At 43.7% G+C, this 16706-nt stretch overlaps 1 protein-coding gene across 1 annotated transcript in view; it reads right to left on the bottom strand.

The window, feature by feature from the left end:
- Positions 1-16706, bottom strand: part of cdh5 (cadherin 5) — a 99502-nt gene that overhangs the window by 38606 nt on the left and 44190 nt on the right. Inside the window, exons 4-6 of the mRNA XM_059993282.1 lie at positions 15057-15176; positions 10960-11127; positions 3084-3262 (exon numbers count right to left, since the gene is read on the bottom strand). Coding sequence (XP_059849265.1) covers positions 3084-3262; positions 10960-11127; positions 15057-15176 — 467 coding nt within the window. The remainder of the gene's footprint in view (positions 1-3083; positions 3263-10959; positions 11128-15056; positions 15177-16706) is intronic.

Here is a 16706-nt window from a genome sequence, read left to right as displayed (position 1 = left end):
CAGATTGAAGGTGAGAAGGGAAAAGTTAATGGGAAATGTATGGGGCAACTCTGTTTTACTCAGAGAGTGTTGGGTGACTGGAACAGGCTGCCAGCAAGGTGGTAGAAGCAGATGCAATGTGTCATTTAAGAGGCATTCACACAAATGACGGTGTGAGTGGAGGCATATGGATCATGTGCAGTCAGATGGGATTAGTTTCATTTGGAATCATGGCTAGCACAGTCATGATGGGTTGAAGGGCCTGTTCCCATGCTGTACTATTCTATGTTAGTCATGTAGTCGTTGAGCCATAGAGCAATACAGCACAGAAACAGGACCTTCAGCCCATCTCACTGTGCTGGCCTGGTCTTCTGCCTCATCACATCATCCTGCACCCTGACCATAGCCCTCCATACCCCCCCCATCCACACATCAATCCAAATTCACAGAATCAGATTTATTATCACCTACCTTCTGTATCACGTGAAATCTCTTGTGACAGCAGAACAGTGCAATACATAAAAAGTAACTAAAAGCTACAATAAGAAATATAAAGTATCTCTTGTGTGTTATAACTGAACCCACATCCACCACTTCCGTTGGCAGGTCATTCCACAATTACACCACCCTCTGAATGAAGAAGTTCCTCTCTAACTCTCCATAAGTATTTCCCCTCTCACCATTAACCCATGACCTGCAGTTCTGGTCTTGCCCAACCTCAGGGGAATTTATTCTATCTGCACCCTTGTAATTTTGTATACCTCTATAAGATCGTCTCTCATTTTCCTACACTCCAGGGAATAAAATCCTAACTTACTCAACCATTCCCTATAACTCAGGTCCACAAGTCTCAGCAACATCAACTTAAATATGTCCCAGGTGTAGGGGGAAAGTTACATCAGGTCAGGACACGTCAAACAATTGGGCTTTGTTTGTATAACAGATGGAGCTAGGGATATGGCTACAGTACTGTGCAAAAGTTTTAAGCACATGTAAAAACTGCATCAGTTCTCTTAGGTACACTGTTGTACAGTTTTATAAGAAAATCGGCTGTGAGGTTGTTCACAGTTCTGCAGACTCTGGCTGTCTCTCCAGGTAATCCAGACAGGGACCTGTGGAGGCTATACCATCTGAAGCCATATAAAAAATCTAGGGTCCCTAAGACTTTTGCACAGTACTGTGAATAGTTCCCTGAATATGGAGAACGAGGTAGACAAGGTGCTGAAGGTTGCGTTTGGTGTGCTTGCCTACTTCAGATGGGGCTCTGAGTACAAGGGTGAAGGAATCATGATACCGTTTTGGTTAGACCACTTCTGGAGCGTTGTTTTCAGTTCTGGTCACCCCATTACAGAAAGGATAAGAAGGCTTTAGAAAGGCTGCAGAAGAGGTTCACCAGGATGCTGTCTGGATTAGAGAGTATTAGCCATAAGGAGAGGTTGGACAAAATTGGGTTGATTTCACTGCAGTGTCCAAGACTGAGGAGTGAATAGCTAGAAGTTAATTAAATTAGGAAAGGCACACACGACAGGATTACCTGCGTCTCAACCCTCCACCCCCCCCCCCCGTTTGTGCCATTTACCAGGAGTGCTGCTGATGAGGGGCCCAGAGCATCATTGAGGATCCCTACCAGGCATCCCACAATCTCGCTGACCCACTACCACCAGGAAAGAAGTACCGGGACATCAGGACCAAGACTGCCGGTCACGGTATGTTGTTTGATTTGGTTGTATATACGTTTTGTGGGTGCAGTGACGGGAAAAATTAACGGAAGAAAAAGTTAGGGTCATAGCACATGACATTCATGAGTTACATTGAGGAGACGGACAGACAAAAGTTTTGAAGACTTTGTTAGAACTTCTCAGATTAAAGACCAATGGAAGACCATGGATCACCCACATCATACCACATGGCACAAAATGATGATGATAACTCTGGTCAATGTTGTTTCATTTGGTTGTATATACATTCACTGTTTATCTGTGCTCTGTACTACATGCACGTTGAATTATCTTTTATTAACTTATTTATGGTAAAATTTTGTTTCATGTCTGTGTGTGATGTATGTTTTGTGGGTGCACCATGATCCGGCGGAACATTGTTTCATTTGGTTGTATATAAAACAATAAACAATAAACTTGAACTTGATAGGGTGGATGGTTTATCTTTTTCCCAGAATAGCAGAGTCTAAAATGAGAGGACGTAGTTTTACGGTCTCATAGCCCCGCCATGAGCAAAAACAAAGAAAAAAATCACCTCTTAGTGCTTCCAATAACCCATGCAGCCCATCTAGTCAACGCTAATGTCCAAGGCAGTCTTTCCCATTTTGGGTTTAGTCAGAGAGTGGGGAATCTGTGGAATTCGTTGCCACAGCTGGCTGTGGAGGCAGAGTTATTGGGTATATTTAAGGCAGAGGTTGATAGATTCTTGATTAGCCAGAGCAGGAGGGGATACGGGGAGAAGTCAGGAGACTGGGGCTGAGAAGATCAGCCATGATGAAAGGGCAAAGCAGACTCAATGGGTGAAATGGCCTAAATCTGCTCCTCTTATGGTCTTATCATACTAGGGTAATCATCACTTTCCATCTCCCTCAAGCTCCCCTTAAATAGATCTCCACTTGCACATCTCACCCTGTGGGACGAATACCATATTCCCCACACTCTTTGGGCAAAGAAATCTCTTCTGAATTCCCACTGCGATTCCTGGTGACTCTCTTTCATTGATGGTTTCCTGCTGTGGTCTTCAGTTGAACACATTCCCTCTGAACTAACACCATCAAAATCGCCCTTCATTTCAAGATCTCTATGAAATTGTCTCTTAGCATCCCAGAGCAAAGAGCCTTTTCACATTCTCAGATTTCCAGTGTCATAAATCTTCGTATCTAAGCACAGAGAAACTGTAGGACAGAGCTCCCTCTACACAGTCCAAGAGCACCCATTATAGACAGAGTAAAGCTCTCTCTACACTGCCTTGTCACAGAATCTCAGGGCAGAGACAACATTCATTTGATACAGGATAAATCTTCCTCTACACTGTCCTGTTACACAGTCTCTGGGCAGAGACAGTAAAGAATAAGTTTTAGAATTTTATCATTAATGAAAAATTACCTTTTTTAGCATTATCACACACTCCTGTGTACGTGGATGGGTTGTGATCTGAAGCATTTTGTTAGGTTCAATTGTGTACAAGATCTTCGCATTCTCTCCTTCATCGAGATCCTTTGCCTCCACTCGTCCGAATTCAACTCCAACCGAGGTGTTTTCTGGCACCTTATAGATATATTCGCCTGCTCAGACAACAAAACTCCACATTACTCAGACCCATAAAAGAGACCTCTTGACCTAAAATGTCAACTGTCCATTCCCCACCATAGTTGTTGCCTGACCCGTTGAGTTTCTTCAGCATTTTATGTGTTGCTCACATTAATCAGGGCTGGGGCTTGACTGGAAAATACTAAGTACTTGTTTACTGACGGTAAGTGGGTTACGGGGCAGGAGACACTGATCATCACTCTGTGTGTAGTTTTCCATTCATTCTATTGTACTTCTGATTCTTTGTTCCACTGTAAATGCCCGCAAGAAAATGAATCTCAGGACATTACTGTACATGGTCCAATGGTTCAATTTAATATCAAAGAATGTCTAGTTTACAACTTGAAATTTCTACTCTTCACAGACATCCATGAAACAGAAAAAATATCCCCGAAGAATGAATGACTGAAAACGTTAGACCCCCGAAGCCCTTCATCCCCCTCCCATGCAAAAGCAGCATCAAATACATCAACACAAAGTACACTGCAGATGCTGTGGTCAAATCAAGACGTACAAACATGCTGGATGAACTCAGCAGGTCAGGCAGCATCCATTGAAAGGAGCAGTCAACGTTTCGGGCCGAGACCCTTCGTCAGGACTAAAGAAGGAGGGGGCAGGGGCCCTATAAAGAAGGTGGGGGGAGGTTGAAATACCAATCAGAAGAGAGATCAAGGGGTGGGGGAGGGGAAGGAGGGAGGGGATAGGCAGGAGAGGTGAAGAAGGGAAAAGAACTATGGGTAGTAGAAGAAGGCAGAATCATGAGAGAGGTGATAGGCAGCTAGAAGAGGAGACAGAGTGAAAGTGGGATGGGGGAAAGGAGAGGGAGGGAATTACTGGAAGTTAGAGAATTCAATGTTCATACCAAGGGGCTGGAGACTACCCAGACGGTATATGAGGTGTTGTTCCTCCAACCGAAGTTTGGCCTCATCATGGCAGTAGAGGAGGCCAAGTATGGACATATCCGAACGGGAATGTGAAGGAGAGTTGAAGTGAGTGGCAACCGGGAGATCCTGTCTGTTGTGGCGGACGGAGCATAGGCGCTCGACGAAGCGGTCCCCCAATCTGTGTCGGGTCTCGCGGATGTAGAGGAGAGCACCAGATGCAATAGATCAAATGCATTAACCCTCCTCCCACTCCCTCCCCCAATTGCTCCAGTAAAAGCATCACCCCCCCCCCACCCACCAAACAAGCAGCAGCAAAGCCCCCAGAGACCGTAATCTAGAATCCAGCAAGAACTACTGTCCATCCCAACACGTCGACATCTCAGACAGGCTCTCTCGCACTGGAGGGGAGAGACAGATATCACTCCTGCAACAGCGAGAGGGGAGAGCAACAGTTGGCTGTTTCGATGTTGCAATCTGCCATGGCGCTAGTCTGTCGTATATGTAGTTCTTTGATAAATTACTTTGTATCATCACTGCTTGTGGCGCAGTAGCGTAGTGGTTAGCTCATTGCTTTACAGTGCCAACGATCACTGATTAGGGTTTAAATTCTGTCACTCTGTGTAGGGAGTCTGACTATTCTCCCTGTGTCTTTGTGTGTTTCCTCCGACACTCCAAAGGTATATGTTTCAGGTTAGTGAGCTGTGGGCATGCTGAGTTGGTGTCGGAAGCATGGCAAAGTGTGGGCTACTCCCAGCATCCCTGCTGACTGGGCACGAAACAACTCATCTTTCAGTATTTCAATGAACATGTGATAAATATAGCTGATCTTTATCACTTGTTGAAAAGCCCTAATTCCAATGCTAACAAATCCCAATGCAATGGGTATATTTAAAGCAGAGGTTGATAGGTTCCTCTTTGTTTTATGGGGAGAAGGCAAGAAATGGGCTTGTGTGAGATAAATAATCAGTCATGATGGAATGGTGGAGCAGAATCGATGGGCCAAATGGCCTAATTCTGCTCCTACATCTTATAGTCAAAGTGAATACACCAGTAGTGATGTGTATCTCTATCAGACCAAAACGAACCCTGACCCACACAACTGCTTTGACTTTCCACAAAACAAAATATTCTTGGTTCAGTAGAATGCCGGGCAAGTTTAGCCGATTGACAAACTCACTTCATTCTCATCCTTAACCTTGTTTTGTGGTGAGGGAACAGTCTGAATTGTTGAGCTCACAGTTCCACTGAAGGTTCATCTCACCGCATCGATATTCATTACGGTCTGCATCATTAGAGGTCCAATCTCTACACATCTCCACACCAGAGGTCCAGTGTCCACATCTTGGTGCAGCTCATGTCTTCTGTGTTGGTAGTCACACACAGAAAGTCTCCTCCCAACTGAATATAAGGCTTCTAAGCCTTTTCCTACCTCACTTCCTACCACTACCACTACCTACACACCACTTCCACACCACTACCTACCTTGTATTCTAAACCCCTTGAAATGAATGCTAACATGGCATTTGCCTTCCTCACCATTGATTCGACCTGCAGGTTAACCTTTAGGGTGTTCTGCACAAGGACTCCCAAGTCCCTTTGCATCTCAGATTTTCAGATTTTCTCACTGTTTAGAAAATGGTCCGTACCTTTACTTCTCCTACCAAAGTGCATGACCATGCATTTTCCAACATTGTATATCATTTGCCACTTTTTCTCCCATTCTCCTAATCTGTCTAAGTCCTTCTGCAGCCTACCTGTTTCCTCAACACTACCTGTCCCTCCACCAATCTTTGCATCATCTACAAACTCAGCAATAAAGCCAACTATTCCATTGTCTAAATCATTTATATACAGCATGAAAAGAAGTGGTCCCAAGACTGACCCCTGCAGAACACCACTAGTCAGGGGCACTCAACCAGAAAAGGATTCTTTTATCCCCACTTGCTGCCTCCTACCAATCAGCCAATGCTCTAACCATGTTAGTAACTTTCCTGTAATACCATGGGCTCTTAACTTGGTAAGCAGCCACATGTGTGGCACCTTGTCAAAGGTCTTCTGAAAGTACATATATACAATATCCACTGCATTCCCTTTATCTATCCTACTTGTAATCTCGTCAAAGAATTTCACCAGATTCATCAGGCAGGACTGTTCCTGAAGGAAACCATGCTGACTTTGTACTACCTTGTCCTGTGTCACCGAGTTCTCCATCACCTCACCCTTAACAATTGACTCTAATATTTTCCCAACGACTGAGGTCAGGCTAACAGGTCTATGATTTCCTTTCTGCTACCTTCCTCCTTTCTTAAAGAGTGGAGTAGCATTTTCAATTTTCCAGTCCTTTGACACCATGTCAGAGTCCAATGATTTTTGAAAGTTAATTTCTAATGCCACCACAATCTAACACTACCTCTTTCAGAACCCTAGGGTGCAGTTCATCTGGTTCGGGTGACTTATGTACCTTTAGGTCTTTCAGTTTTTTGAGTACCTTTTCTCTTGTAACAGTGACTGCACCCACTTCTCCCGTTACACACTACAACATCAAGCATACTGTTTGTGTCTTCCACAGTGAAAACTGACGCAAGATACTCATTTAGTTCAGCAGCCATCTCCTTGTCCCGTTATTTCTCCTGCCTCATTTTCTAGCAGTCTTATATCCACTCTAATTTCTCTTTTATTTTAACATACATGAAAAACTTTTACTATCCACTTAGATATTATTTGCTAGCTTGCTTTCATATTTCATCTTTTCCCTTCTAATGAGTTTTTTAGTTGTTCTCTGTAGGTTTTTAAAACTTATCTTCCCACTAATTTTTGCTGTGTTGTATGCCCTCTCTTTTGCTTTTACAATAGCTTTGACTTCCCTTGTCAGCCACGGTTGTGCTATTTTACCATTTGAGTATTTCTTCTGTTACGTCCGTAGCCCCCTCCTTTGTGAGAATCGCAAGATCACTGTTGGGTTGGATCAAGGGGCCCAGGAAATGAGAGAGAGGCGTGCAAAATGCCTCGTTTCCCTGGCGATGTAAAGCTACGGGACATGGCCATTGTCTCCGGAAGACAAAGTTGTGGATTGGGGTCTATGCTACGTGAACGCCCTCAGGCAAAGTGGGCTGGTTGAGGGAGAGATTGCATCACCCCCAATCTGATTAACATCTACGACCCTGTGAGTCAGGTTAAAAGAGGATCTGGGGAACAGCCCCTGCAGATGCACCAGGAGAAACGCTAGAAATCCCGTGACAGTGTTTAATAGCGACAGCCGGTGGGGGGGGGGGGGGGGGGGCTTGCATGCGTCCTTTCCCTCGCCTGGGATTGGCAGCCTAACCACGGAAGAACGGCTTTAGCTAAAGGAAAGGCTACAAGTGAACAACCACACCAACGGGACTCCTGACGGATTGAAATCGTAAAGGTTGGAAAACCCGCAGCGGTAACTGTTCCCATTCTATTTCTATTTCTCTCTCTCTCCAACAAAGTGCAACACAGCGACAACCAAAAGGCTGCAGCCTGCATGAACTGAGTGACTTTTATATTTCCATCGGACAATACATTTAACTCCTAGACAATGAAAGAGCTTATTTCTTATTGATTATTATTACACCCGCGCTTTAGATTTAGCATTGACGACGTATATTATCTGTATGTTTACATTAATCTTATTTTTGTGCCCTTTATCAATAAATACTTTTAAAAATAGTACCATCAGACTTCAACTGACCTCTCTATATTTGCTGGTAAGTGATCCAGTTACGGGATTTCGTAACACTTCATTTTTGGAATACACATGTCCTGCACCTTCCGCACTTTCCCCAGAAACACACACCATTGCTGCTCTGCTGACATCCCTGCCAGCAACTCATTGCAATTTACTTTGGCCAACTCCTCTCTCATACCACTGTAATTTCCCTTACTCCACTGAAATACTGACTTTACATCAGACTTTACTTTCTCCCTATCAAATTTCAAGTTCAACACAATCATATTGTGATCACTGGTTCCTAAGGGTTCCTTTACCTTAAGCTCCCTAATTGCCTCCGGTTCTTTACAATCCACCCAATCCAGTATAGCTGATCCCCTAGTAGGCTCAACGACAAACTGCTCTGCAAAGCTATCTCTTCTGCGTTCAACAAACTCACTGACTTGAGGTCCATTACCAGCCAGATTTTTCAAATCAACCTACATGTTAAAGTCTCCCATGACTACCATAACACTGCCCTTGTGACTCGCCTTTTCTATTTCCTGTTGTAACCTGTGGTCCACCTCCCAGCCACTGTTGGAAGGCCTGCCATCAAAGTTCTTTTACACTTGCTGTTTCTTAACTCAACCCACAAGGGTTCAACATCTTCCAATCCTATGTCACGTCTTTCTACTGCTTTGATGCCATTCTTTACCAGTACAGCCACACCAACCCCTCTGTCTACCTTCCTATCCCTCCTATATAGCATGTAACCTTGGAAATTCAGCTCCCAACTAGAAACCACGATTGAGTGATGGCCACCACATCAGACCTGGCAATCTGTAATAGGGCAACAAGGCTGAGGCTTTATAAGGCACTGGTGAGGCCTCACCTTGAGTACTGTGAACAGTTTCGGGCCCCTCATCTTAGAAAGCATGCGCTGGCATTGGAGAGGGTCCAGGGAAGGTTCACAAGGATGATTCCAGGAATGAAAGGGTTATCGAATGAGGAACGTTTGATGGCTCTGCGTCTGTACTTGCTGGAATTCAGAAGGACGGGGGGGGGGAGATCTCATTGAAACCCTTCGAATGTTGAAAGGCCGAGACAGAGTAGATGTGGAAAGGATGTTTCCCATGATGGGAGAGACTAGAACAAGAGGGCACAGCCTCAAGATAGATGGGTTTCCTTTCATAAAAGAGGTGCAGAGACATTTCTTTAGCCAGATGGTGGTGAATTTGTGGAATTTGTTGCCACATGTAGCTGTGGAGGCCGGGTCATTGGGTGTATTTGAGGCAGAGATTGATAGGTTTTTGATTGGACATAGCATCAAAGGGGAGAAGGCAGGCAACTGGGATTGAGGAGGAGATAGAAAAAAAAGGATCAGCCATGATAGAATGGCAGAGCAGCCTCAATGGGCCAGATGGCCTGATTCTGCTCCAATGTCTTATGGTCTAATATCCTTAAAGCAGAGAACTTAGATTGGATATCAAAAGTGGAACATGAAAAATCTGTTGACGTGAAATGTCCTTTTGAACACAAAACACAGAACAGTACAGCACAGTACAGGTTCATCAGCCCAGAATGTTGTGATGGCCTTTTAATCTACTCCAAGATCAATCTAATGCTTCTCTCACATAACCCTCCATTTTTCATTTATCCATATGCCTAGCTAAGACTTTCTTAAATATCCTTAATATCGATTTTTCATCTTATGTTCTCGATATTTATTGCTTATTTATTGATATTATTGCTTCTTCTTTTTGTGTTTGCACAATTTGTTGTTTTCTGCACTCTGGTTGAAAGTCCTTTGTGACAAAGTTTACAGATGATACAAAGATAGGTGGAGGGGTGGTGCTGAAGAAGCAAAGTCATTGAAGCAGGACTTGGAAGAATGGGCAAAAATTGTCAGATGGAATACAGTGTTGGGAAATGTATGAGAATACATTTTGGTAAAAGGAACAATAGTACGGACTATTATCTAACTGGGGAGAAAATTCAAACATCAAACTTAGGAGTCCTTGTGCAAGACTCCCGGGTGATCTTTAAGAACAGAGGTAAAGAGGAATTTTCTTAGCTAGAGGGTGGTGAATCTGTGAAATGCTCTGCCATAGACTGCAGTGGAGCCCAAGTCTGCGGGTATACTTAAAGCAGAAGTTGATTGGTCAGGGCATCAAAGGATGTGGTGAGAAGGCAGGTGTATGGGGTTGAGTGGGATCCAGGATCGGCCATGATGGAATGGTGGAGCAGACTCGCTGGGCAGAGTGGCCTAATTCTGCTCCTGTGTCTTATGGTCCTAGTTTGTTGGCCACTCATTGATTCTGTTATAGTTACTATTCTGTAGGCTTGCTGAGCACGCCCACAGGATAATGAATGTTGGGGTTGTAGCTGCTGATATATATGTACTTCCATAATACATTTACTTTGTACTTTGTGTCTGCCTCTAGCACTAGCCCGGGAGAGCATTCTCTGCACTCACCACTCTCTGTGGAAGAAAACACCTACCTCTGATATTCCAATCACCTGAAAAGAATGTCAACTGTTATTAGCCATTGCCACCCTGGGACAAAGGCATTGGTTGCTACCCTATGTAGCTTATCATCTTGCATACCTCTATCGAATTGCCTCTCAAATTCCTTTGCTTTATAAGACCTAGCTCACTTAACCTTAAGGCAGGCTCTCCAATGTTTGAAGTGCGGTATGACCAGATTTTTATAGAGCTGCAATATTACCTTGTGGCTCATGAACTTAATCCCCCGACGAATCAGGACCAACACACCAAGTCTTCTTAACAACCCTATCAACTTGCACGGCAAATTTGAGAGATCTATGAACTTGGACCCCAAGATCCCTCATACCTCCACACTGCTAAAAATCCTCAGCCTGAAATACTTCCTGACTTGTTGGTTGTTTCCGGCATTTTCTGCTTTTATCTTTCCTCAGTGATTTTGGAATGCTGGGGTATTAATTGGACTTTGACAGCCTGAATTCTATAGTATTTCTCAGCTGTGGATACAAATTATTTCAGCAGTGGAACTAAAGTTAAGGTCTGCCATGCATGAGGAGATGCTGCATGCTATGTCCCTGACTTTGGTCACCAGTAGTCAGAAATAGATCTTACTTTTCTCAAAGTAGGGTGCGTTGTCATTGATGTCGGTCAGAGAGATGTACACAGTTGCTGAAGAACTCCTTCCTCCTGTTTCAAATTCCATGTCCTTGGCCTGTACTACCAGCTGATAATTTTTCTTCGTTTCTCTGTCCAGTTCTGAGTTGTGTACATATATGATTCCTAGGTTAAAAAAAAGAATATATTAATTAAGAGCATCCTTTTATGATTCTGAATGTGGGATTCTTCCTTTCTGCAAAGGAAGGCCATCTTTATGTAAAAACTTTAGAAAGTTCTCAAGAAGTTTCAACATTCTCACCAGTTGGCAGGGCCATTGTCTCTCGCCTGCAGAGACCCGGGTTCAACCCCGGCCTCTGTTCGTGTGGAGTTGGCACAAGTTGGCCAAGAAGCCTGACACCAGCCCAGCCAATGCAGCCTGTTTAATTGGCGCCCTGTTCAATTGCATCCCCCGCCCCATCACCAGTGTATATTATTGATAAACTACTGCAGTCACTCATCCACTATCTCCCCAAACCAGCAACCTTTCACCAAGAAGGACAAAGTCAGCGTGTGCATGGAACACATGTCCACTCCAAGTTAAACAGCATCCTACCTTGGGAAGCTATCATTCACTGCTGGCGTCGTCATCGATATTAACTGAAATAACTGTGCCCAGAATGCATGCTCACAAACGGCTCAGACATACTTTAGTTACTCGTGCACAAGGAGCACAGCATGGTCCCTGTCATCCACACTGTTCAGAAGCCAGGACAGAAGATGTCGGAGGAGGTGTAGTGCGACGTCTATGCTGGGTTGGGGGGGGCTGGCCTCTTCTGGTGCTGCTGCCCTCCATTATTCGATTGGTGAAATGATAAGCTGGATTGTATGTTTAATTGCTATCTTATACGGGTTATGTGTGCTTGGTGCTGTGTGCATCTGGTACTGTGTTTTGCACCTTGGCCGCGGAGGAACGCTGTTTCTTTTCGCTATATTCATTGGTATTCCTGTATTTGTTGTTCCACTCTGCGCCAGGCAGCAACCTTGCTATTTCTTTAGCGTTTGTCTGCTCTTTTATGCGGCCAGGTTGCTAGTTCGACGCTCAGCACACATGGAAAGCATGCAAGGAGACAGCCAGATCAGTCGCCTCAAACTCTGGTGTGGAACCCACAACACCACCAGCTAGTTCATGTATGGTTCAATGATAATTAAACTGGAATTTGAACTTGAACTTGAAAAATGCTATTTCTATACAGAATTAGCTTACCAGTTATGGATTTTGACCATTTGGTAAATTATGTATGTTTGAATTCTTTACTTGCAAGATCAATCGCCATTCACAGTAGAAATGTAAAAAGTCAATAGAAACTACAAGCTGACAACCAGTGACATTTTGCAGTTGGTAAAGCATTTGTCCCTGAGTTGTTGGGTGCATTTCACAACCTTCTATTCTTATTTGGACGTTGTTTTTGACCCTTGCCTTACCGCAACTTCCACACTGGGTCTAAATCCAGGACTCTACTGCCCAATAACACCAGGGGAGCACCTCCACTTCAAAGTACCTTTAATCTCAAAGTATTTATACTGTGTACAACCGAGAGATTCATCTCCTTACAGGCAGCCACAAAACAATGAAACCCAAGGAAACCATTAAAAAAAGATACCATCTAACACCCAAGGGCAGAAAAAAACAAATTGTGCAAACTGAAATTCATGAAAGCGAGTCCACATTTGTGAAGCCAGATATCACTGCAGCAAACCCAGTAGCCTGTTCGTTGCAGGCGACAGCTTCAGTTCAGCATGGAGGTGAGTAAACCTTGTGGAGCAGCAAGCTGAACCGGCCTCCAGTTCCAATCTTTTCCATATGGCCCAAAGAACGCAGCTCACCATCTTCTCAAAGGTACCCAGCATAGATAATAAATGCTGGCCTTGCCAGCAATATCTACCTTCTGTGAATGAAGTAACCGATGCCTCACTAACCAACTAACCAACAATGTCTTGCAGACTGCAGTGTGATAATTATCCTGGCTATTTAGCTACTGATTGTATAAAAATTTGGCCATGGGCACAGAGGAAAGCACAACAAGCAACAAGGTCAGCTTTAGGCAGGGAGAGTGAAAGCTCAGAGCAGCTGGTTGTGGCTGGCTGGCTCGAGGAATGACCAAGAACTGTGGATGAGAACTGGGTTTAAATAGGCTGCAGGTGCGTTCACCCTATCTATGTCCCAATGATTGTTACATCAGATTAAATCACCCCTCATTCTGCTGTGGTCTAAGGAATAAAGTCCCAGCATACTCTACCTATCTCCATAACTCATCTCCTTATCGTGCCTATAACATCAAATATAGAACTTAGTCCATTACAGCACAGTACAGGTTCTTTGGCCCCAAGGCAATGGCCGTTAACCTACTCTAAAGATCAATTTAACTCTTCCCTTTCACATAGCCCTCCATTTTTCTATCATTCAGATGCCTATCTACAAGTTACATCTATCTAATGTATCAGAATCAGGTTTAATATCATCATCATTTGTTGTTTCGTGGCATCAGTACTTTAAAATATATAGTAATAAAAACTATAAATTACAATAAGAATATATTTTTAAAAAAGTAAATAAGTAGTGGAAAAAGAGATGGAAAATACTGCGGAAGTGTTTGTCTCTACCACTCTGTGTAAAAAAACTTATCTCTGACATCCCCCTGATACTTTCCTCCAATCTCCTCAAAATTATACCCCCTCATTTTGGCCATTTCCACTCTGGGAAAAAAGTCTGTCCATCCCCTTGATCTTATCATCTTATACACCTCTATCAAGTCACCTCTCATGCTGCTTTGCTCCAAAGAGAAAAGCCCTCATTCAGCAAAACTACCCTCACTTAAGAATGCTCTCTAGTCCAGACAACATGCTGCACCTTCCCTCGTTCACCTGGAGCAGCGCTAGCTGAAGGTTGTTTGTGTACCTGTGACCTATGCCTGCTCATTGCCCCTCAGTATCAGTGTAAGTACAGATTGTACACCAAGGTACTGCATCAGTCACAGATAAGAAAACACGTGGGTGTCATGCTAGCATAGTGGTTTATGCAACACTATTACAGCTTGATGTGTGGGAGCTCAGAGTTCAATTCCGGCATCCATCATAAGAAATTTTGTACGTTCTCCCTGTGATTGCGTGGGTTTCTTCACACAGTCCAAAGATTTACCAGTTACTGGGTTAACTGGTCAATGAAAATTGTCCTGTGATTAAACTAGTTTTAAATTGGTGGGTTGTTGGGCAGTGCGGAGAGGTTTAAATGGCTGGGAAATAATGTCAAAATTGGTATTGTCTAGTCTGTTTTAGATAGTCCCTTATTCACTGTATTGAATCAGACATGTCCTCTAATCCAGGCAGTACCCTGGTAAATCTCCTCTGCATCCCCTCGAAATGCAGCAGCTTATGATCCCTGCCATATAACTTGGCAACCAGAACTGAACACAATATTGCCAGTGGAAACATCCTCGTAAATCTCCTCTGCACCTTTTCCAGATCAATGGCATCTTTCCTATAGCACGGTGACCAAAGCTGTGCACAATACTTCAAGCTACATCTATTACCGAAGTATGTATGCAGTGTACATCTCTGAAATTCGTCTTCGCCACACAGCTACAAAATAAAAAAATTCAAAGAAGCACACTGACATTCCCAAGTGCAAAAAGCAAATCATGCTGACAGCACCAAGAAGAGCAAACCCCAAAACCCCATCCTCGTGCAAAAAGCCCAAACAGTTTGTGCAAACAACACCAAGAACAGCAAAGCCCAAAACCCCATCCCTGTGAAAAAAACCAAACAGTTTGTGCAAACAACACCAAGAACAGCAAACCCCAAAACCCCATCCCCATCCTCCCCATGGAATGTGTGGGTTTCCTCCGGGTGCTCCAGTTTCCTCCCACAGTCCAAAGCACTGGTTATTAGGTTAATTGGTCATTGTAAATTCTCCCATGATTATGCTTGGGTTGCAGGACAGTGTGGCTTGAAAGCCCTGGGGGCCTAGTCTCCACTGTATCTCTAAATCAATAGTTCCAGTTAATTTCCTGCTCATCAGACAGAAATGCTCTGATCAGATCATGTGTACTACTTACCAGTGTGTGGGTCCATGACGAAATCTTTCTGCTTGCTCAGAATTTTGTACGTTACTTTGGCATTTTTGTAAACTGTTGGATCATCTGGGTCATGAGCACTGACAGTCAGAACAGAGGTTCCTGTGGTGGGTAAAGAAATCAAATCAGAACTGCCATAAGCTGATGATAGTCAGATCCGAACTGCCACAGTCAGACACCTCTGGCACAGGGAAATACTCAATGCATATATACCAAACTCCCATCTTCTATCATTTCTGATTTCTGTTGAGGTCCCAGGTGTGAATATCACCAATAGCCTATCCAGGTCCAACCATATTGATGTCATGGCCCAGAGAGTTCACCAACACCTTTACTTCCTGAGGAGGGTAAAGAAGTGTGGCATGTCTGTGTCAACACAAGACTACTGAACAATCCCCGAGTACAATAAGACACAATGCCTATAAAACGTATTCACTCTCCCCCCTCAGAGGTTTTCATGTTTTATTGTTTTACAACGTTGAATCACAGTGGATTTAATTTGGCTTTTTTACACTGATCAACAGAAAAGGACTTTTTTGTGTCAATGTGAAGACAGCTGATCCAAGTTAATTACAAATATAAAACGCAAAATAATTGATTGCATAATTACTCACCCCTTCAAGTCAGTATTTAGTAGATGCACCTTTGTCAGCAATTACAGCCTTGAGTCTGTGTGGATAGGTCTCTGTCAGTTTTGCACATCTGGACACTGCAATTTTTCACCATTCTTCTTTACCAAACTGCTGAAGCTCTGTCAGATTGCATAGAACGTGAGTGAACAGCCACTTTCAAGTCCAGCCACAAATTCTCAACTGGATTGAGGTCTGGACTCTGACTTGGCCACTCCAGGACATTAACTTTGTTAGTTTTTAAGCCATTCCTGTGTAACTTTGGCTTTATGCTTGGGGTCATTGTCTTGCAGAAAAACAAATCTCCCAAGTCGCAGTTCTCTTGCAGACTTCATCAGGTTCTCCACCAGGATTTCCCTGTATTTTGCTGCATTAATTTTACCCTCTACTTTACAAGACTTCCAGGGTCTCCTACAGCCCACAGCCTGATGCAGTCACCACCACGTTTCACTGTGTGTTTTTGATGGTGTTTGGCTTACGGCAAAAACAGTGATAATCAAATGGCCAAAAAGCTCAATCTTGGTATCTTCAGACTATAGAACCTTCTTCCAGCTAACTTCAGAGTCTCCTCTGGCTAACTCTAGCTGAGATTTCATGTGAGCTTTTATCAACACTGGCTTTCTCTTATCCACTCTCCCATAAAGCTGTGACTGATGAAGCATCCAGGCAACAGTTGTATGAGCGATTTCTCCCATCTCATCCACTGAAGCCTGCAACTTCTCTGGAGTTGTCTTGGGTCTCCTGGCGGCCTCCCTCACTAGTCTCTTTCTTGCACAGTCACTCGGTGTTTGAGGATGACCTGCTGAAAGGAGATTTACAGCTGTGCCATATTCTTTCCGTTTCTTGGTGATTGAATTAACTGTACTCAAAGGGATATTCAGTGACTTGGAAATTTTCTTGTATCCATCTCCTGACTTGTACTTCTCAATAACATAGAAACATAGAAAAGCTATTTGTGGAGTTGCTTGGAGTGTTCTTTTGTCCTGATGGTGTAGTTTTTGCC

Source organism: Hypanus sabinus, chromosome 17, assembly GCF_030144855.1.
Source record: "Hypanus sabinus isolate sHypSab1 chromosome 17, sHypSab1.hap1, whole genome shotgun sequence".
In the NCBI taxonomy this organism is placed as follows: Eukaryota; Metazoa; Chordata; class Chondrichthyes; order Myliobatiformes; family Dasyatidae; genus Hypanus; species Hypanus sabinus.
The sequence above is the reverse complement of the archived record's forward strand: the minus strand, read 5'-3'. Positions and strand labels throughout refer to the sequence as shown.